We start from the raw sequence: 23,803 nt of genomic DNA on the forward strand, positions 1-23,803 counted from the left end.
AGAAAACAGGCATGGTGAAAAAAAGGTTGTAAGAATAATTGAAAAAAAATAAATCACGCAGATTCATTTTTTTTTAGTGTAATTTGGAAGCATTCAAGAAAAGGAGTAACAGCTTTTTTTCCTTTTTAATTATACAGCAAGAATGTGCATTTCCCTCTGCCCCAGCTATTTCCCTGGGAACAATCTTTTGCTAGCATGGCTTTGCTGAATTTTTGAGCTTTCCTGGGGCAGGTGGATTGGAAGTTATGTGAGTGAGAAGTGACTTTTTAAAAAAATATCCAGTGTGATCTCTGAGAAATAATGATTTTCTGACCATCTTACTCCCCTACCCCCATACAACTAACAGACATAAAAATCAGAAGTATCTGTTTATAGTACAGTCTTTCTACACACACCAGCATACATTTTTCCCCTTGAAATGAAGTGTGCCATCTTTATCTTCTATATAAGACGATTTGAGAACTGCTGCCGTTTAACACTGTATACAAAGCTGCTGTGAATAGGACAGCTAACTGAAAAAAAATGTGGTTAACCTTTTTTTTGTTGTTGTTGGGTTAAACTCACAACAAAAAGGTAGAAACGTCCATTGATACAATTCCTATTAATCCTATATACGTTTCTAAAATCTTTGTCTAGGATGTCTCCAACGTTAAAAGACAGTCCCCTTTGGCACCTCTTTAATTACACAGCAGACTTCATTCCCATATACTATGACCTTTAATAACAGTGCAATTAGTGGGTTTAGTTCTACTAGAGTTGAAAGCATTATAACATTTTCCAGCTTCAATACTGAAAACTGTATTTTTTGGGTAAAGCTATTACTCTTCAGAGTTTTCAACTGTATCCATAGAAAATTGCAAATAAGTACATGTTCTGTTAAGCTGAGCGAGTCAGTGTCCATATCCATACTTGTATACTCTCATAAATTTACTCCTCTTCAAAATTCAATCCCAAGAGATGGAGTTTTCTATAAAACAGATTACTTATTTACATTATCATCCCAGAAAGAAAACAGGGTTTTAAAAGTTTTAGAAAGAACTTGCAGTTTCAGGTAGTACTTCAGAATATTAGACACTCTAGTCTAACGTATCAAGCAATGCAACACCCAAATTTCACCTCTGTGAAATATTTTTGGTTTGGTTTTTTTTCAGTGGCACTGAATTTGTTGCAGATCGGAGGCAAGCCATCATTTACAGAGAAATACATAGGGTATGACTTGCAAACTGCTTTGCATTTTCTTCACAAACTTCCATGGTCTCTCCTGTACAGCAAGCCAGAAATTACTTCACTCTTCTTGATGTTGCAGTGCTTTTGAATGGATCAAATTCCTCCTGCAATTTGTAAACAGATGTCCGTTACTAGAACTAGCATGCTTTCTGAGCCGTTAAAAGTAAAGCCACCGTTAGATTAAACTAGAAAGCCTGGTCATGTTTTTCCATGTTTTTTGACAGCCCTGGTTTTGCTGGTTTTGATATGAAAGAAATTATCCATCGATTTAAAAGTCCAGATCACAGATGTGCAGAGAATAGAAACTGAGTTTAAGTCAGTATGTTCAGAACAGCTACCTGAAATGAGGAACAATCTGCATTTCAAGTGTGACCTAGGAAAACATTATCATTACCTGCAGCACATACCTCAGTGGAGTTATATCTGTATACATATCACACATCATAATTTACCGAGATGTGCATGAATCAAAAATACTGTTCCTTTTGCATGTTCAAGAAAACATTTAGTTTTGTATTTCAGGTACCACAAGAAGAGATAGCATAGTGGAGGGAAGGGACAAGAATGTAACATCTTCTCTGAAGTGGTCTGACATTGTTAAGGCTAGGATCCTGACCATACATGACAGTCTGCTAGTCTGTGAAAACTTACTGCACGGTATTTGACGGTATAATGTATATTTTAATCAGTCCAATACTGTGAATAAAGTTCTACTTGTTTAATTATGGAGGAAACCATTTCCCAGCAGTTCAAATATACAGCGCAAGAACAGACATCCTGAACTTGAAGATAGTGTTTTGGATTTTTTAAATGCATTTACATAATTCGCAACAACAATAAAGTGTCCTGGAAAATAGCCATTTTTAAATGTAAAAACCCAAATTTATCCCTTTTTACAAGAATAAAATACATCAACAAACAAAAGGAAATAGCAAAGCACTAGAAGTTCTTATGATTACCTCCTTCCCCCGGCAAAATAACCTGTTCCACACATTTCAGGAATGACAATTAACTGATTAGGAACTGAAAGGAAAAAGGACTGGATATTTTCCCGAGATCCCCTCTAGCCTGATTTTTTATTATTATGTATATATTGTAATTAAAGCTGGTTGCAATAATCCAGCCCTGTTAATGAAAAAAAAAATATTCAATTTTACTCTGAAATGTTTTATTCAAATAGCTGTAAAACAGTAAGCAATAGAAAAGAAAAAAAGACCACTATATACAATACCTCATCTGACTCAAAATCAACTCCTCTAGCTGTTTGGCTTTGTGAACCTCTTTTACTAAATGAAGGTGTACTTGACAACCTTGAAACATAGAAAGAAAAAAAAAAAAAAGCATCATCATGTTCTCAATTACCAGGCATTCCAATAACTTGCTCTTTTACTTAGATTTGGACCACCAATCCAGGATTAAGAATTAACAGAAATAGCAGTAAGTAGAACGATTCAAATTCTCAAACTAACAAATTAATTGTAAAGCTCTGACCTAGCTTATTTCAGTCAGGAGACCAACATAAGAAGGACATGGACCTGTTGGAGCAAGTCCACAGAAGTCCATGAAGACAATCAGAGGGCTGGAGCACTTCTCCTGTGAAGACAGGCTGAGGGAGCTGGGGTTGTTCAGCCTGGAGAAAAGAAGGCTCCAGGGAGACCTTTCAGTAGCCTTTCAAGACATTAAAGGGGGGATCCTACCCTTGTAAGAAAGATGGGGACAGACTTTTTACCAGGCCCTATAGCAACAGGAAAAGGGGTAATGGTTTTAAGCTGAAAGAGGGTAGATTTAGGTTAGGTATTAGGAAGAAACTCTTTACTGTGAGGGCGGTGAGGCACTGGCACAGGTTGCCAGAGAAGTTGTGGCTGCCCCATCCCTGGCAGTGCTCAAGGCCAGACTGGATGGGGCTGTGAGCAACCTGGGCTGGTGGGAGGTGTCTGTGCCTGTGGCAGGGGGCTGGAACTAGATGATCTTTAGGTCCCTTCCAACCCAAACCATTCTGTGATCCCATGATTTATTGCTACAGAAAGATCAGCCACATTAACAGGTAAAATATTATATAAATTCCTAAGTAGCGTTACGACTTTCTTTAAAATCTGGGTTTTTTCAGGTAGTGGATCAGATCCCTGGACTCTGCTAATTGCCAATCAGAAATAAGGCAGCAATGGTAGCATTCACGAAGCAAACATACTGACCTTTGATTTACTTTGGAAGAAGGAACAATAGAAATATCTTCTAGATCTGAGTCATCATCTATAATATCCTGAAAAAGTATGTAATTTATAAAGCTTTTTCACAGAATTTATTCTTACAGAGACGTAGCACATAATACTAAAGTACTGTAGCACAGAGCCTTTGTTTTTTTTCCAGGTATATACCTACCTATTTATACACTTCACAGGGTTCCAAGGCTAGAATTGTACAGCATACAAATACAGCACAAGTTCTGCTCTTCAGATCTTTGCTCTTGCAGAAACCCCCAAAATACTCATGCATATACACTCTGTATCTTAGACTATGGTCACAAATAAACCATGGTCCTTGTTTTTCTCAGACAAACATCACACCAAAAAAGGGTACAAAAGGTCTACATATTAACATGCAGAATCTTACTGCTGGAACTCATAGCTTGGGAACATCTGCTGGTTTTGGCTAACATTTTGACAATATATTTATTTTTCAAATCAAATGGCAGCAAAAGGCAGTACAATTTCACTCATGCAAGATGCTCCTTACCTCAGAGTAAGATTTAGATGAATTCAAGGAGGGCTCTGGTTTCAAAGACCTAAAGGCTAGAATAAAAGAAATTTAAAGATTTTAAAGTGCTCACACAATAAAATGCAAATGACACTATATCATTCTTTTTATTTAAAATTTGTTTAGCGTGCATTTCTTCTGTAAAACAACCAAGCAACCCCCCCCAAACCCAACCCAAAACCTTTGCTAGAGTCTGACAACCCAGGGATCTAACCCTCTGCACAGCAGCAAGTGCTTCCCACTCTGGCTGATTACTTAGGAGGAAGAGAAAAATATTACTATAATTGATATTCCTGTATGTCTAACAGTTTAGACATGAACATAACTGCTAAAATTGATTTCTCTGTAGTATTTCAGGTCATTTGCTGACCAACCTAAAATTTCGGTAATTTACTGATTAATTTAAAACTCACTCTACCTTCAGGTATTTTGTGTGGGATTCATGTATAGACTTGCGAGCAGTATTTTTTTCTTTAATACTATCACCTACGCCATTTCCTCAGAGCTTTCCCTGTGTAGCAAGGAAGGGCTACTCACACATGCAGCTTAAATTGCAGGTAGATTTCTCTGCCCTAGTAAAAACTGGCATTCTTAAAACTTGCTACAATACAAGATTAAATGGATTTTCATTAAAGCTTACTAACTTGTGGACATCAGTGAAGTTTAACTTTTTATCCACTGAGGAATGTTCTGCACAAAACAGATGCCATTAAGTCACATTCCTTCAGGAACTGCATACAGTAAGATCTTTCCTATTTTCAGTTCTAGCCAGAAGCCCCTGACACATTTCATTTTAACTCATGACAGCAGGATATCCCTATTCTTTCTCCTCCCCTCTCCATTTTTCTTTCTCTCATCACTGTTAGCTATTCTATTTCATTAGAACCAGAAGAATCTCTCACAGCTGAATTGGACTGATAGAAATAAAGGCAGTAAGGCACTTCATTAAATAAACACCTTCATTACAATCTGAGAGAGCAGATTAGAGTAATGGACAGGTCAAAGGCCTACCATCCAGGATAGACATATTTTTGGCAGGCGCAGTTACAGGCTTGTAGGTTCTGCTGCTAGTAGCTGACTCTTGGCTAGTGTTTCCTGTAGGGATAATAAACAATATGGAAATCAGTCATTTGGTTTTTTTTTCACCATTTAGTCTACTATTACTGAGAGGGAAGTCACTCAATACCCTACATTCCTCTTTACTCCTTGACTTTTTTCCTTGAATCAAAGCCCTCCTTACACGCAGAAGAACTGCTCTGGGCCAAGTGTTCAAAGCTCCACAGACTCGGCCTCCTAACACTCCCCCGGGCTCTGATGGCATCACAAGTGTTGGAGCACACGCTCACTGAACTAGTTTAAAGGCACTAACCAAATCAGTCCTAAGGTGACTGCCTTTGTTTCAACTCATCCTGCTCTTAGACCTTTGGGCATATTACAGAGACAACTCAAAGCAGTACATTACTGCAAGACCCCATTGGTTTTTTTTATTTATATATATATATATATATAATGGAAGTACTGCTACCACCGTAAAGTACATAATCACACATAACCAAAGAGCTATTTACTTCATTTTGCTAGGAAACACTCCCCATTTTCTCCATCACTAGAGACAATGAAGTCTCTGGTAAATTGCATTAGGAGAGACAATCTTCATCTCCTCTCTGTACTGATCAAATGCATTACCTTTAGCAGTAACCAAGGTTTATCCATGCACTTCATTGCACAGTCCTTCCCAACAATGCATCTGTTAAAGAGTCTGCTATGTTTCCATAGCTGGGAAGCAAGGTATTTTTCTTTTCATCACCCTGTGAAAAAGTCGCAACTTAAGCCTCATAAGGCAGTCAACTGTACGCAATATGATACCAAAAATACCTGTGAAGAACTTTTTTTTCCAGTAGAGTCCTTAAGCGACAAATTTCCACTTGATGGAAGCATCAGAACCAAGCTGCCTTTTCAAGAACTGCAGTACAAAGAAAGTGAAGTTTTTCTCACCTCTTCCCCTTCGAGATGAACCTCTTGCTGTTAAATTTTGTCCTCTTGCACCTCTTGCCCTTCCTCTTGCCCGACCCCTTCCTCGGCTCAGTGTTGCAGGAAGGCCATCATCTGAATCACCGGTGCCTTTCACTCCCATATCCATGAGTTCTTCATCACTGGAGGCGCTGACAAGGACTGCATCCTCAGACCTGTGGGCTCTAGCCCTGGTCATTGCCTGAAATGGAACAGTAAGTGCTACAGGAAAAAGAACCTTAAATGATGGAATGTACCACTGTTAAATCCTATTTGTGATATATACTTCTGAACCACTGAGGCTTAGAATACCCAAATCCACAGCGTTATGGAAGGCAAGGAAGTCTGTCAAAAAGCAAGGACAGTCTTTAGTCTATTTAATTTAAGACGTGCACATATAAAGTAGTTAGCTAAGCTCTGATAACAGAATGGAGCTAGTTAATATGATACACCGTCAGTGGAGTTTGGTGAACAGTTCAGGTCACCCTGTGTCAGATATGTACATCTGCTTGGAGGAAGCACCCTCTGGGCTCCATTGACTTCATCTTCACTGATGACAGTGGGTGCCTAGTTCATGTGAAGATATCTCAGATCAGAACTGAATCTCACCCCAGGTGTCCTTTTTCTCAAAATTTCATTCCAGTCCCACATAGCTTGCAAAGACAAAGGAGCATCAAAGCTGTCAGTGGTTGGCAGTTCTCTTTGGGAAGACATATGCAACCTAGATACGAATCTCTGGGAGACCCAAGACTACCAATGAGAACAGAATTACCTAAAGATTTACCGATAATAACAATTTGTTCCAGTAGTATCACTCAATACAGCCCATCCACATGTCCACTGGTGACAGGATCACAAATAGTTTAAGCTGACAGATCCCTGAAGATCACCTGCCTGGTCTAACCTCAGTTCAAAGCAAGAACAACTGAATGCTCAGGTCCACAAATTTGCACAAGAAAAGAGATCTCAAAAGCCAAAACAAACAGTAGCTAGGCACATATTACACCAAGGAAGATTTAAAAAAAGACTTACTTATCTTGCCTAGGCAGACAGGCACTTCTTGGCAAGGACAATTTGAAGTACTGCTAAGTGACTTCATATGCAGAAGTCACCATTTAATTTTTCAGCCTATTTTCAAAATTCAAAGGAGTTACCTCATGAACTTCCTCATCCTCTTCGTCAGTATTCTTTTTTCTGCTCTCCCTGAATTTTCGCACCTGATTATATAAAAAAAAAAGTTCCCATCAAAATAATAGTCCATTTCATACAATCAAAACACAGTAAGTGAGAAGTCAAGCTCATGTGAGAGGCAAAAAAAAGAGCACAGAATAACTAAAGAGTTTGTCTAGAGTCTTTTCATGCTGTTCTACAGTTTAAGAATCTCACGTTCTATTAATAACTGGAGCTACATCACTGGGGAGAAAAAAGCTTGGGACATGATGAAAAACAGGAGATACTATGTTCAAGAGACTGAGAGTATATGTAATTTGACAATAAGGGACAGTGAAATATGAATAACTGGAAAACAAGGGGTACAGATGAAGAAGCAAGATAGAAAACAATGGTATTGGGGAGAGACAAATGTTCAATACATGTGTAACTAAGAAAGCCCAACTTGTCAAGTATGTAAAAAGATATGATGGGTGAGAGGGAAAGAAGATAGTAGTGCAAAATACAAACAAAACAAAAAAACCCAAAGTGGCACAGAAAGCCTACAGGTACTGATTGTTTACGGTCTCTTCCAAACCCTTGTGAATGAAAGCAATCAGAAAGAAAGCAGGTAGACACAACCTTCCTCTCCCCACCAGATTATTCTTTATGCAGGGCACAGTTAAGCTACAGAACAACTTGTCATACAATGCTTGAATATGACAACTAAATACCTAGCCTCATGTGGAACCTCAAAAAGTTGTCAGAGAAGTCTATTAAGGCTTACTAGATACACATAATCCAGGTTTGTCTCTGGGAGACCCTGAGCTGCAAGCAGTTAGAAGCTTGTAGAGCACCTGAAGGATTAGTTTCCTTTATGCTTGTCCTGTTCTTGTACTCTTCCCTAAGCCAGTATGAAAGAGCTAAGAAGAGATTATATCTACATCTTTCTCACAGTAGTTCTACATATATTAGTGACATCTTTTCTACGCATGTGAATGCAAATAAAGTGAGAATCAGTACAAGCATACCTTGTATGTGAGAGTCAATACAAGCTTTTAAATTATGTATTTGAAACTTCATCACCATATTTATTAATTCCAGAAAATGACTAGAAGTGAGTTTGCACATGCTACACACATCACACAAATCTATTAAACCAGGTTTGAGCACTGTTTTTATTACTGTCTGTCTTGATCTCTCCTAAGGAATTAACACAGTATTACCTCTTCGTCTATTTTTGATTCCTCTGCATCAGCACAACGCTCCTTAAGAAACTTCTGTGTTTTTTCTAATTGAAATTTCACCAACTCTTCTATGGCATCTTTTTCGTCTTTGTCCACAAACTCCTGCACTGCTTCTCCCATTCCTCTTTCAGTTAGAAGTGAAAGCTGTCCTTTCTTTATAATTGGGGAAAACATTTTGTTAAGAAACATTTGTCATCAAAGAAAGTGAGTAATATTCCTCCGGTTTCAGATAACTATTACATTAACTTGGTTCCAAAATCGGTAACATGCATTCAAGATTTCAATCAGATAAAAGCACAGTGATAAGCAAACACGTTACCCATCATAATATAGTTACAACCATCTGGCTACTAGCACGTTACACCTACCTAACCAAGTATTTTCAAGACTCAAAGAAAAAAGCTTCATAAACAGTAAAGAAACTATAATGCTAGCCATACCTAAAATGTATTGCTAAGAGAAGGTAAACTGTATTCTTTCCTAGTTCCCCTCTCTTATTCAAGCTAAAGTTAAGACCAACTTGCAGAGACATAAAAACGCTATTAAAAACAGGCTCTGAATTATTATGGATTCCAAATTAGTTTTACTGTCAAATTCTAACATTAAAAAAATGGCAGTTACATAGCAGGGCAAATTATTACAATGAAGCATCAAGAGCTATTAAACAGAAGTCTTACTCTATTGAAATGCAATTCTATAAATACCAATAGTTCTCATATGTTCACCAAGTGAGATGACATTCATCAAGATATTCTACATTAAGGTATTACTACAGACACTAATTATTAATAGTAGTAGATGCTACTGGTGGTGTTTCGCAGACACTCTCTTCTCTACCCTCCTTCCCAATACAGTAAGAAGAGACATTCTGAGAATGAAACTCCCACATGGGCAGTATTGTTTAAATAGCAGCCTCTTTTGTCTAAATTACAGCACAGACAATTGTTTAGTAATAAGCATTATATAAGCTTATCAACTATTTTTGATCCTTCCAGGTGTCCTTTAGGAACTGTTTTGAGGGTTGCATCAGAAACATAAAACCTTTCCTGAAATAATGCTGCACCGAGGAATAAATTTTACAGCGATTATAAAATATGAAGTTTACAAAAAAGTAAGGTAAGGATCTCAAAAGACCGAGTGATTGTAATGACGCAGAACATTGACTTTCAGCAATTAAGCTTTCTCCCAAAGAAAAAAAAAGCAAGCTTGCTAAAAGAGATAAATGGCAGTGACTTTAATTCCCAGGCCTCAGCTTACCAGCAACACCGGAACTGAACAAAGTCTGGTGCTTGTTAGGTGGTTTTGGTCTAAATTTTTTTGAACATTCAACTATGGCCCTGTGCCACCTCAGGGTCTGAGGGCTCATTTGTTTCCCTAATCAGACAAGATCAGGTGTCTAGCAAAACCTAAACCACAAGCTACCTTAACACAATTTTAAGACCCCTATCATCCTTTTGGGGCACAATATGCTTTCCCCCCCCCTCCTTCTTTCATTACCACTGTTAACTAATATATTATCCCCCTACTGCAAGCCTTCCCAGAACACCAACAGACTCTTTCCGGTCTTTACAGAGGTTGAGCTGCTGAAGCAGGCCTCAAATGCAGGGAGCAGTAACTGAGCTGTTTATACAAGAGCATACAAAGTGGGAAGATGGTGTAACAGGGACGTTCTGTAGAATAAGGGAGGAAAAGAGAGTAAAAGCAAAATTTATTCTTCACAGAATAATACAGTGCCCTGTCTTTGACACTGCTACCGCTCCCCATGGGATTTAGGGTTGGCACATGTTTGACAAGTACCTACTTCTGAACTAGTCACCCTGGGTTCCCTTATCATACTCAGAAGGCAAACAGCCCTTCCAGGGCATGATTTATGCCATCCTAGTACTGACACCTAATGTGTCTAAAGTTAGGCAAGATGATATAATCTGGGGGATCTTTACCTCAGGAATCCTTGCTCTAATGACCTTCTATAAGGCATGTTCTGAAGCAGCTTCTGAAAGTCACGGTTGATCATGTAAGCTCATGCATTTAGGCATCTGACTCGCTGATGAGTATTTTTTACCTCTGAGAAGTTACTGCCCTGGTCTTGGGAAAGGGAAATAGATCAGGTTTAATGGAAGGGTAGAGAGAAGGCAAACTACTGGGGGGGCTCTCTTCCTTTTCCCCGCTCTGCTTTAAATATAACGTGGAATTGCACTATGTCTGAGGACACCAATACACTGCAAAGTTAATAAGCTATTCCAAGTCAGCTGGTCACTGTAAATGAATGGTACAGCCTCACACTGACCCTACAGTGTATTAAGGTAGCTTCTCACTCACAGCATGCTGCTCCTGTAAGAACATGACACATCATTTAGTGCGGGGCAGACACCACAAGTTCAGATGAAGAGTCGCCATAATGTTCTCACATCAGCATGTGTTCAGGTACCCTATATAACATATATACAACAGTTACCTATTAACCTAAGACATACACTTCATACAGGAATTCACATACAGTTATATAGAAAATAGATTCACTTCTTGATGAATGTCAAAGTCTTTTAAGGGTACACTACTTGCATTAAGGAAGAAAAAAAGATTAAAAAACTATATTTCACTAAAAATATTTTTTTAATAAAAATCATAAAAGGTAGATACCTTCTCTGCTGTCTGAAAATATTGTTTTACAAGGTCTTCTACCCTCAGTGTCATCTCCTCAGAAGCAGGTCTGCCAACCAGTTTTCCAAAATTCAGATCACTGTCTAGAACAGAAAAGCATGGTGGCACTGTCACCCACATTTGCAGCTTTTAATTATCATCCCACTGACAGTAATAAGATGCCTATGTTAACCTTTTTTCCTAACAATTGTGAACCCTTTTACATGTAAAGGTTTTTTGTTCTAATTGTAGTCTGTTCTCTGGAAACACAGGTAAATATAATAGATGTGATAATTGTACAAGACAATTTCACCTCTAGCAGATACAAAGTGTTCTTCTAACTACCAAATGACTGGAATTATAAATTGAACACTAAGTCCTGAAGGTTATTACAATTGAAATCTAGAAGATCACAAATGGAAGAAAATCAAAGGACTCAAAGCATAAGGGTTGGGTTGTTTTTTTTTTTTTACAAGTAACGGTTACTAGAGAAGAAATTTTCCTCCAAAGCACGCCAATTGATTTACAGTAGAAAATGCTCTTAGCTCATTAAAGCTGCCCCCCCATTCTTGGGCAGCAAGATAGGAGTGACAGAGGGATGAAAGGGATAATCACCTGAGGTTACTGCATACCATGCAAAGTAATATCAATGGACTACAGACTGCTTCCAGACATCCAGATGTTGTTTTGTTAGCCTTGCTATATGCAAGCAGCTATGACAAAAGAAACAACAGCAACTTCTGCACTCATGAAGTCCTTACATCACCTGTACTGAACCACACCATTATGTGCACATGTACTGACAACTCTCCTTTATTAGCTACCTCCCTTGTATTAGGGGACATCTAATAAAGCAATGCGAAGAACCATAGTATTGTTTTTACATCCTCTACTTGAAGCTGAGATGCACATTAACTAGGAAAAGTAAAACACTTTGATGAAACATGGTGACAGATGTGGTAGCTATCGTGTATTCTCAAAATGTTAATGAGATTACACAACTGTTAAAAAAAACAGAGCAAAATAAACCAAGATTAATACAACATAATTAAAAAAAGCCTCACTAAAAGCAGGTTTTATTAATGAAACATGATGTTTTGAACTTTATAAAATTGACAGTGTACGTAAAAACTGTCAATGGAACTTGAGTACTTACAAAGCACTAGGATTAACAGTTCTTTAGCACAGTATGTTCTTGTGCAAGCTGTATCTTCATTAGTGACTATTACAAATCCAGTATTTGGGCAACATCTATTAAACATTTATTAAAAATTCTAGGCACAGTGAGAAATGCTACAATAGTAACAGCTATTATTTGTTTTCCACAATTGCTTGAATAGAGACATACCTGGAACAGACAAGCCAAGAGCACCTCATACACATGATTAATTAGGGCAAACAAAATGCTGTCGTACACTCGGACCTTTTTTTTTTTTTTTTTTTTGGAATACAAACATCTCTCAAAACCATCCCTCTCCATTACTATTTTAGGTATAAACAAATTAATTGCTACTATGCTACTACAACAAAATTAAAAAACAAAAGGAAAAAGCACAACACCCATCTCTTTTCCTGCAGAGTGCCCCAAACCAACCAACTCACTCTGAGAAGCCTCAGGAGTGAAGTGTTTAATGCCTTTCATGGTACTTATCATAGAATCATAAAGTAACTCAGTCTGGTATGGAGCTATATGTATTACCATAAGCAACTTAAGGTTTGAGGCTGAAGAAGAAGGAATTATTTATCAATAACTGTCAGAAGATGCTGTGCTGAACATCAGAATTTTAGACAAACCCAGAAACAGAACAGAAATACCTGTGCAATATATATATTAAATGCATCTTTACTCCTTCTATAACATACTAAGATGGCAGACACCAAGGCTTTGCAAGTGCTGGGCAACTAAATGAAGGAAGAATAATGAAAACCAAAGCAAGTCAATGATCCCTTCTTTTATATTTACCTTTTTTCTCTTTTTGCTCACGCCGCCTGAAAAAGTGTATGATGTCTTTTGGGTTAGCCACCCTGTCCATGTACTTCTGGCTAAAACGATGGACACTGAACGGTTCAAAGCCACCCGCATAATCAACCTAAGAGAGGAAAGGAAAAATTTAGATGTGAAACACCCAGAAGTAGAGAAGCCACACAAATCAGGATTAGTTTCTTACCCTTCAAAGGAAAAATTGAAGTAAAATATAAGTCAACCTAAAATTAATGCTTTACCATACTATGCAGAACAGTTAATGAATAATAATAGCTAATAATAATATTAAAAAAAATAGCTAATAACCGCCCAGATTCATAACTTGTTCTATTTACTAGTCTTCAAGAGAGTCTCCATAAATTAGGGTAGGAACAAACACAGGATAATATGACCCAAGAAAAACTGTAAATGGCCACTTTTGATGCCCTTACTCAGGCCAGAAGTGAGGTACACCTATGACCAATCTTATCCTTTACCGTAGAATACTGGTTATAAGTAAACAGAATCAGGTATAAAGATTACTTATATTTGCCTGTACACAGTAAGAAATTTTATATATTATGTGTTTATACAAAAAGCATAACTTTGCCTTGAAACTTCTCACAGTAACCTTTCAAAACAAAGCAATCCAAACCAAACCATTTCTCACTCGTAATCTTATGAGAGGCTTCTCTGGCTGGCGTGGATTTCCCAAGCGTTCTCTTTCTGCATTGTCCAGTATCAATTCAACCTGTGAAGCAGAATTCAAAATTCAGTTCCACTTTGTTCTCTTATAGATGCCTGAACCCTTCAGGTATAACTTAAAATACATACAGCTGCAGGGGGCAGAGCTACAATAATAAGTAATTCTAGAATGTGTTCTCATTCCTGAACAGACATATAAACCAGTATCCAGAAAAAAAACACAAGAACAAGTGAGAAAAAAATCACAATGAAAGGCTTATCTTTCAGTTATAGTGCAGTCTGGCAGTATCTACGTCACTGATCTCTCATACTATTTTACTTTATAGCTATCATCCTTTGCTAAATTTCTAGTTCCAGGGAAAAGCAGGAAGAAACTTACACAGATTGAAGAATCAAGAGCAATTAATAAACGTGCCTAGTTACTTCTGCCACTTCGCAGAATCACAGAATGGTCAGGGTTGGAAGGGACCTCTAGCGATCATCTAGTCCAACCCCCTGCTAAAGCAGGGTCATCTAAAGCAGTTGCTCAGAGTCACGTCCAGGCAGGTTTTGGATGTCTCCAGAGAAGGAAGCCCCACAGCCTCTCTGGGCAGCCTGTGCCAGCACATAGCCCAGCTCTCAGGGTTTAGGTGCATGTATTTGTGCTGTTTCCAAAGTGCACACCCAACCAACACCCACTCTTAGGCAGGGGGTTTTGTACAACAATGATACAGAGCCCCATAAAGCCAGTTCCAGCCTACTTTAATAAGTTATCCCAGTCAAAGAATCTGGAAGCTAAGGCTGCAGTGAATGTCATGGAATTAGCTTCCTATGGAAACACTGGCTAAGTTCATCTCAAATAACATGGGGCAAGACACAAGATTTCTCATCTTCCAGTCTTAAAACCAGTCACAGATCCTACTCCCTGTCCATACAGTTATCCGTATACTGTTAGCATTACAAGTTACCTTTTCCATGCAGAATGCTTGTATTGCCTGAGTTACTTTAGGATTGTCGGGATTAAAAAGATCTGGATGATCAGCTAGAACAATATCCTCTGTGTGGAAAGTTCGCACTGTCTCTAGAGCAATCTTCTGCATTTTCATTTTTTTCCCTTTAACATGCAGCAAACCAATGTGTCTAGAAGGAGAAAGGTAACTTACTAGAAGAGAGCTATAGCATAAAGATTTGTTTTAGATTAATGTTTACTTTCCAGGGGCAAAAGTTTAAAAGCTATAGGAAGTTCTCAGAACTTCAGTTCTATTGTATTTAGATTTTGCTTGTTCCATACACAAGCACATGTACACAGTTCCTTGTATTCCAACTTACAAGGGTGTAACTCCTCTTAGATGTTCCATTTGCTTCAAATGTTAGGTTTAATCCTAAATAAAGCAAAAGTTATTTTAGGCACTAATTCCATCTACTTAATTTGTTATGTCTGAAGCTAACCCATGCTATAACACAAATCCTTTCATATTTAGAGGAAATATTTTTCCTTTCTCAACACAACACATGAGAGACATAAGGCAAGGGATAAACAAGAAGAAAAAGAGAAGATCACATACTTCTTCACAGCTTCTCCAGGGGACAGAGATGTCACCACTGAACTTCCTGGCTGAGTAACATAGAAATGTTGCTGTTCATTTTGAGATGGAGCTATTTTGCACTCATGTTCATGACCCCACACAACAAGATCAATAAAGTCAGCTAAAAACTGCTCTGGAATGTAGTTGGTAGCTCCATGTTTGCTCCTGTTAAAGAAAAGAGAAAAATAGTTAGAAAGTGTACAGTCCTGGGTGGACAAAGAGGGAGTGAAGGAGGTGTGATTTAAAGTGATACAGAAACTCCAGCAAAAAATATCTGATATACATTTCATATCTGGTACTCCTCACATTTCTTCCGTACACAATTGTTTGGTTAAACAAAAAGGCAGCTTACACAGCTCATTCTTTTCTGCTCCCATCCTTTTATACGGATCTCTCTTTTCTTAGTATTTGGCTTGTAAGACTTTAGGTTTTTTTCTGTACAAGTGCTTTCATAGCACCTCATGGCCTTTTTCGGGGTTTGTTTTTTGTTTTTTTTTTGTTTTTGTTTGTTTGGTTTTTTTTAATGGTGGGGTAAAAAGCACTGAATTAGACATGGGACACACCACCTCCCATCCCCTTCCAGAAGACAGAGGAGATGGAGGATGAGTGAGCTCCATCAGCCTACTAGATAGAGATCAGTACACAGGATGATCTGAGCTGTATTTGTTTACTTCTGTCTCACCATTACTTGCACATAAGGATTGCATTCTTATTCAGGAAAAATTGTACGAAAGGCATTCTGCCTGTTCCTACTACCACTGCTGGGAGAAGTGTGTAGGCAGAAAGAACATGTTACGTATCCTCTGTTCAAGAGAACCTGCAAAGTATAACAGTGCAAGGGAAGATATGGTACTCGTCAAATTATGGTTCAAACAAGGATAGAAAATACAATACGAAGTTTAATGCTTTCAGCTCTAAGCAGCACACAAGACTAAACTATAGGCATATTATACTACAAACCCTCCGCTGCCCCTAACTATAAAAGCTTAGGAAGCAGTTTCCCAACATCCCTAACTCATTTATTTACACTCTTTTCCTTTATGATTCTTCTGCAAGAAGAGCTGTAAAACAATGCTTTCATTTGGGAAAATCTTAAGAGACCAGCTACTCACAAGAAGCACCAACTAGCATAGCTGGCTTTCTCACCTACCCTTCTCAAGGCAGTTTAATGAAGTAACACAACAGATTTAAAAGTCACTGAAATTCATTCAATACTGTCACCTATTTTGATGGATCACAAACAAGTTAAACCAACTATCTTCATCTTCCCTTGGTCTCAGCATGGTTACTTGTTTATTGACAAACATACGATACAACCTCTCATCCGGAATGGCTCCTGGAATGGATAAAACAAAACATTAAATCACTTTTGTGTGGTAAACCAACTCTTTTATTTTATAGCATTTTTATTAGCAACTCTATTAAAAAGATCATGAAGAATACAACTTTGTGGCCAGATCAGATCTTCATTTTCATGACCTAAGAAGTCCGAGGCATGATTATGAATTTGAACAAATCAAAGTATAAATAGGCTATTTTACTACATAGACTTCTGAAAATCAGACATTTTAACATTAAATCTACCTTTAAACAACTGCTAAAAGCAGTTTCATTAACTACTACATCTGGTTTAAGAACCCTTGCCAGGTTTCTGTGCCAAATAACTGCCTAAGGGAAGAAATAAAAATATTAGAAGAGGTGTTTTATTTCTTGTTGACAGAGTAAGAAGTATATTTTGTTGTAGGGTGGCATCTAAAAACAGATCGTACTGAATAGAGATGGAGTTCTTAAAAATACTTTGAAGTTCTCTACAAAACAAGAAATAAACCATGAATTCTGCAAAGTCTGTGCTTTCCCACACAGCACGAAAAAGCCTGCAGTACTTCTGAACTGTTTGTCAATGATTATTTCCTTGATGTTTTTAACAAGGAAAAAAAAACACCCAAACCATCCATATCCAGGGTACACGATGCATTTTAGTAAAACCCCATATGGAGTTGACATATTTTGTATAAGAACAAGTGCTCTCTAAATCAGACAAAGTTAAGAGGGTATATAAATCTGGCACAAGCTCAAAGAAACACCACATGAACATTTTCATGAAGCAACACCCATACTTTTGAAAGTTGCTGAATTTCCCATGAATATTTGGGGTATTAAAAGTTCAAATGCTTTTTGAAAACTTTTGTATTGTGGCATTAGAACCTTCACTACTAACCCTTAGAACATCTAGTGAGCATTTAAAGTATCTCATTAAACACATGAAATCACAGCCAACTAGGACTTAACTTATAGCTATAAAGGTTGCTTGGAAATAAGTGTTTAAGTACTCATGACTGGACGTAAAATAAGGGGGAAAAATTAAGATCTTAATACTTAACTTCTCCAGATGAAAACAGTCAAACATAACCATTCTAAGTAAGAAGTGAGGGTAGAGGAGAAAATAGAAGGGGACAAAATGAAGTTGAAAACCTACCATAGAATACCTTTAAATTATGAAGCTCTTTGTAAGCTTCTTTAAAGAAACTGAGGTTACTTGTGACAGATGTTACTTATGAACCACTTCAGGTACATCAGACATTAGCTTTCTGCTCCGACAGTTTGTTTTTAAATATAACCAAAATGTCAAGTGAACATACAACATTTTAAGTTTTACCTGAACAGGAGGAAGTAAACTTAATACACAACAGTGAGAATTTAAGAGTGTCATTGCCCTGATTCAATACACAGGTACTATCTATGGCTGACTTAAGCAGGGTTCATTTAAGGCCAACAGAAGTATGGAAATGAAGTTACCGAAGGATTTATTTTAAAATATAAAAAAGCAAACAAAAGAACTCCGGTCAGCCAGTGACAACAGGAGGAGAAACCTGACACTGTGACAGAATGATACACTTTGATTGAGCATTACTTAGGCTTTCATGTTTGTTGCAGCTCTGTTTGTTCCAACTTAATTTAGACCTATTGAGCTTCAGTAATACATGAACAGCGTAGCCACAGTCTGGCAGCCTAATACTTACCCAAGCCATACAGAGCAATTTTTGTTCTACCCTTACGCAATAAAATGGGACTAATATCTATTTTCTCCACAGAAGTTGAACGTCCAAAGTGATTCAACAATCCTGCACAGCTTAAAATATCCAACGCACATAGTGCATCTGCCTGTAGAAAATATTAAGAAACAAATATAAAAAATTTTAAATGAACATTTAATCTTTAAAGTATAAGTGAAACAGACTCAAAAGGGACAAGTAACTTCTGTGGTTGAAAAACCCCACCACACATATTAGTTTCGTTTTTCAGTACTCATGGGTATTGAAGAAAATCCCTTTTCCTTACAAGTTTTGTTTCATTTGAACAACATGAAATTAAATATTAAATCATTCATAAAAACAAAAACAAAACAAAAAACCCAAACAGTCGAAGTCTAAATTACTATAGAAAATTATCTGGTTAAGCTAACTACTTCACAGTGGGTCCAAAGTTAAACTTCTGTTGTTAAAACACTCATCTCCATGATACACTGCTATTTGAGATAAAATGCAACATTTTTAATTCAACACACACACTTTGCTGCTTTCTAAAAGTAATTTTCCAACTTACTTTTAGTAGCTGATTTAGCATTTCATCATTATTAGATTATATTCTTTGAAAATGTAAGATTCATATCAATTGCATATGCACAAGTCCAAATATCAAAATTCCCCTTCTTTAAGAAAAAGGCTTTCAGTCTCAACAGATTGGATTTGTATTAGAAGTTTTCTGAAGGGCTGCCATTTCTTGGTATGAAAAGTGATTCTGTTCTCAATGAGAGAAATCTACATAAATTCAGAATTTAAACATAGTTAATATGGATCCCTTAACTTCTTTCCTCCCTCTTTTTTAATGTCATGCTTAACCTGTTACTAACTAATAGAATTCCTAAAGATACACAAAATATTTACGTGAAGAGTGGAGCAACTGACTAAAACTAGCCTGTTCTTCAAGAACGGTATTTCTATACAAATCTCTTTCTATAATACTATTTTTGTAATATAACAGCACAGTACACAATTATGATCATATTTACCCCTGTGGGATCATCATGATTGCCATGAATACTAAAAATTGGCATAGAAATGTTGAGATTCCCATCCTGATAATTCACCCATGGAAACCTGAACAAAAAGAGGAAAAAAAAAGTAATTTTTTTTTTAATTACATTTTTTAAAAGTTAAAAGTTAATCTGCAAAGTTGTGGAAAATTCTCAGTATTCTCTTCAAATTAATGTCATCAAAAATATATTATGACAGCAGCACAAATGAGTACTATGTGGCTATGGATAAACTTAAGCTACACAATGTAAGAGGATTCTTATTCATGGACTGGAACAGCACTTCCCACTGTGAACAGGCTAGTAAAAAGATCCTGTTTTTTAGGGCAAGCCCAAACAGAATCGCACAACTTGTTGTGAGGTATGTGCAAGAGGAGCAGACTGAGCTGTGCAACCTTTGTTTGCACACAAAGAACTCTGCCAATTTTACCACAGCAATTCAATTAAATTGGTTTATTTGCATTGTACTTGCAGGATAGAAACTATAGATTACATAAATGTATCAACTGTCACAACACATCCAGAAGTTTCTTAAAAAATTCTGTGCATTCCATTATAGACTTAGATTACAAAAGATGACAAGTGAAGTCATCCTGTAAACTGTACCACACAAACAGGCCTAAACTTCAAGGTTCCAGTCATGGAGGATAGAAATCACAAAAATCACAATTCATTCACTCAATGTGCAAACCAAACCTTATACCGTAATTTATAGGAACATACTTACTTGCTATAATGAAAATTAACTGCCTGATCACTCAAAATTTCAAACTGAACAGGACGATCACCCATGCAGTATTTTCTTAGTGACTCCAAGCAAGAGTGTACTGTTTTTCTGGAAGGTTTGTTGTCATGAAAAAGGTCCCCACCTAATAAAACAAAGTCCACCTGTACATAACAAAAAGTTGCATTATATTAATACAACATTCTGTATTACCTTGAAAGACTTCTAAACAAATTGTTTAAATTATTTCTTCTAAGGAGTTCCATGTATCTCCTCATATCTGGACTGCTAGGTAAAACAAGCTGGTAGTTGTCAACACAGTATTTAACTTCCTCATGAAAGAAACATTAACTAAAGTTATTCATTAAAACAAAATCAAACCAAAAAAGACCCATTTCTGAAGAGCTATAGGAAAAAATAACCGAAACAATTGAAAAAAAACCAACAAAAATTCCAGTGAAGTGTTTTAATAAGGGTCTCCAGATTGGCTCCTGAACATTTTCTTTGAAAGGCACGAAGAGATACATTATCTTTTCATTGCTGTGATGGCAAGTGGGAAGAAAGCAGTAGCTATCACCACATTACTTTGAGAAGTGTCCTGGTTTCAAATGGGACAGAGTTAATTTTCTTCCCAGTAGCTGGTGCAGTGCTGTGTTTTGGATTTGGTATGAGAATAACGTTGATACCACACTGATGGTTTTGGTTGTTGCTGGGTGACGTTTATACTAAGTCAAGGACTTTTCAGCTTCTCAGACCCTAGCAGCAAGAGGGCTGGGGGAAAACTGGGAGGAGACGCAGCCAGGACAGGTGACCCAAACTAGCTAAAGAGGCATTCCATACAACAGAACACCATCCTGAGTATATAAGCTGGGGGAAGTTGGATCACAGCTCAGGGACTGGCTGGGCATTGGTCAGCAGGTCGTAAGCAATTGTACTGTACATCACTTCTTTTTTTTCTTCCCTTTGGATTTTATTCGTCCCCTCCCTCCCTTTCATTGCAATTGTTATTATTATTTTATTAATAATTAAAATAACTCAACCCTTGAGTTTTACTTTTTTCCCCAATTCTCCTCCCCATCCCTCTGGGGTGGGGCTGAGGGGGGAGCGGGGCAGGGTAGAATGAGCAGCTTTGTGGTACTTAAGTTTCCAGCTGAGGTTAAAACACGACAAGAATGTACTAGCTGAGTTTCCGTATATATTAAGCTTTTGAAAAAGCATTAGGGGGGAAAAAAAAAAAAAAAAAAAAAGTCTTCATCAAAATTACAAATAATTTCACTAAGAAACTTTCAATCCTTAAAAACAGATTTATAGAATAGAATCATATTATAGAATCCTAGAATCATTTAGGTTGGAAAAGGATAGAGTAGAACACTGCTTGTGGTCCTGGTCCCTTAACCAGTCATCCCAAGGCCCAAAAGCCTCCCAACTGCCCTCAGACTTCATGTTGCACCTTCATTGCTGCCTGCCTGAGAGATCAGCAATGGGTACTGATCTGAGGGCTGCACCAGGGTGGGAAGGTTTCTCTTCACATCTTTAACCCGGGCCGCAGGGAGGCCGCAGCCTTCCCTAAGAAGTGGGTTCGGTCTGTGCACTGGGCCTTCCGGTCCCATCAGACGGGAGCCTGCTGACAAGGGCCCGTCTGTTGTTCTTTATGAAGCAGTTCTGACGCAGGGTGTAGGCTGACTTAACCTCAGCGACGCCTCTGTGTTAGAGGAACCATCGTCCCCGTTATTGTTCGGTTCCACCTGCAGAGCCTCACGCCCATCACGCGAGGGCACCTGGGGCGGCCACAGAGGGGACATGTCTGATGCGCCAGGCAGGGACTTGTCAGCATTGCCCCCTGTGTGCTCAGCCAGGCAGAGAGAGGATGGGGAATCCTCTGTACCACGCGTCCTGCCTGCCTGGACCCGCACAGGTCACACTAGCTGCTCTTGCATGAGCTGCAGGCTCCTAGCAGCACTGTCTGCTCCCCTGGCGTGGGAATCCCACTGCACACCACACTGGAGCACTCCACTGTCAATCCTGTCGGCACCGGAGCTGCTCGTCTCAGCAACTCAACACTTCCTAACTCTTTTTTCTACTTTCCAAGTTGCCTAAAGACTTTGTATCATTACCCTTGCTCTCCATAATCACCTTCCCTTACCGCAGGGACACATCCTCTCCAAATACTACTGGAACTAGTGTAGGCAATCTAAAAACGCCATTAGTCGAACCAGTGTCATAATTTAAGAAAAACGCTCTCAGAAAGGAATAGGCGTTCCTTTTACTAAACAGAAACATTACTGTTGGAATAAATAGTTTAGTAATATCAAATTAAATCACTAAAGATTGAACCAGGACTAAGCTTTATAGCTTCTGGCAGGTTGGAATGTACTTTGCATGGTCTCACTCCTTCACTTTCCAAAAAGCAGTACTTACTTCATTTTTCTGAGCATGCTCCAGAATTTCATTAAAAGTTACGAATGTGTCATTTCCACGCACTGGATCCTTCTCCAAATAGCCAAGATGAATATCAGTAGCAATAAGTATTTTAAAGGTATTTTCGTCATCCCTGAATAAAACAGGAAAATGCGTGTTGAGGGAAATATACTTAAGGATTTCAACACCAGCTTTCTTAAGGTAACCTTTTCTGTCCGAAGTCATTAAACACACAGGAGATTTGTTAATAAAACTCTACTAAAATATCACTCCTGTTAATATTCTCAAAGCATTTCACTACTTTTATTGTAAATAGCCCTTCCTTCACCAAACCAACCAGTTTGATGATTTGGTTTTCCCAATCAGCCTACTCTAGCAGAGGCTGCAACCACCTCTCTGAAATATTTAACAAAAACCTAAAGAATCCTTTGTATGTCTTCTGCCTTTAAAAAATCTTGGTAAGCAAACACTCCATTTTTCTCTTTGTACATATGATCGTAATGACCTGAGGGTAAACCCAAATGATGACCTTTGCTGTTCTCAACTCATTCCAAACATACAAAAGATTTGTTATATGATATGACAGAAGAACACAGAGCTGTAGACAGCAGCAGCTTACTGGGAGTTGATGGTGCTCATCTTGGTTCCAAGGCTCCTCACAAACAGGCTCTGGACTCAGGTCAGGAAGTCGGTTCCGACCCTCGTAGACACTAACTAAAGCCAGAGAGACAGGAACAGAACCGAATTAGAATGAACGGCACAGCAAGCTGAGCCCAGCCTTTCACCGGCAACTACCCTCAGGATAGGGAAAGCCCCTCGCTTGGTTTAACCATCTCCTACCGCACCAGATGGGGGGCCGCCCCGCCCGCCCCCACCCCGCCAAGCCAAGGCCACCCGGAAGCGCGAAAAGAAAAGGGATTTCACGGGAACGGCTGCAAAACGCGGCGGGGCAGGAGGCGGGCGAGCGAGAACAGCGGCACCGGGTCCCCGGGACGAGCGCGACCGCCAAGAGGTTCAGCATCAGCGAATAGTAACGGCGGCGGCAGCCGGCCCGCTCCCCCGCCAGAGCGACCAAGCAGAAGCCGAGCGGGGAGCCTGAGGCCCGGCGCAGCGCTCACCCCGCGGCCTAGCGCGGCCGTTTCCATGGCGCCGAAGGGGGCGGGCCCGCCGCCGCGGCCCACACGCTGCTCTCGCGAGAGCCGTCTCGTTCAAAGCGCGCGCGCTGGCGCCCGGCGCCCGCGCGCCCGCGCCCCCGCCCCCCCGGCGCCTCTCCCGCGGGGCCGCCGTGGTTGGTCAGCCAGCCCCGGC

General features: G+C 38.8%; 1 protein-coding gene across 3 annotated transcripts; it reads right to left on the reverse strand.

Annotated features, from left to right (window-relative positions):
* Positions 1 to 357: 357 nt before the first annotated feature.
* On the reverse strand, positions 358 to 23,735 carry MRE11 (MRE11 homolog, double strand break repair nuclease). Of its 3 annotated transcripts, none has more exons than XM_080376230.1 (20): positions 23,614 to 23,735; positions 23,115 to 23,205; positions 22,496 to 22,628; positions 20,081 to 20,241; positions 19,330 to 19,417; positions 18,281 to 18,422; positions 16,482 to 16,596; positions 15,240 to 15,425; positions 14,643 to 14,814; positions 13,661 to 13,741; positions 12,991 to 13,117; positions 11,028 to 11,131; positions 8,367 to 8,540; positions 7,146 to 7,208; positions 5,977 to 6,193; positions 4,993 to 5,076; positions 3,961 to 4,016; positions 3,420 to 3,487; positions 2,459 to 2,537; positions 358 to 1,331 (listed from the first exon to the last, which is right to left on the reverse strand). In XM_080376230.1, the coding sequence occupies exons 2-20, from the start codon at positions 23,132 to 23,134 to the stop codon at positions 1,281 to 1,283; spliced, it is 2,121 nt and encodes a 706-aa protein (XP_080232356.1). In that variant the 5' UTR covers positions 23,135 to 23,205; positions 23,614 to 23,735; the 3' UTR covers positions 358 to 1,280. The 3 variants fall into 3 exon arrangements, with proteins under 3 accessions (XP_080232356.1, XP_080232358.1, XP_080232357.1); XM_080376232.1 differs by having other exon boundaries at positions 23,115 to 23,209; positions 23,614 to 23,672; XM_080376231.1 differs by lacking the exon at positions 23,614 to 23,735 and adding an exon at positions 23,291 to 23,479.
* Between the last annotated feature and the right edge of the window lie 68 nt (positions 23,736 to 23,803).

Source organism: Falco punctatus, assembly GCF_963210335.1.
Source record: "Falco punctatus genome assembly, chromosome: 2".
In the NCBI taxonomy this organism is placed as follows: Eukaryota; Metazoa; Chordata; class Aves; order Falconiformes; family Falconidae; genus Falco; species Falco punctatus.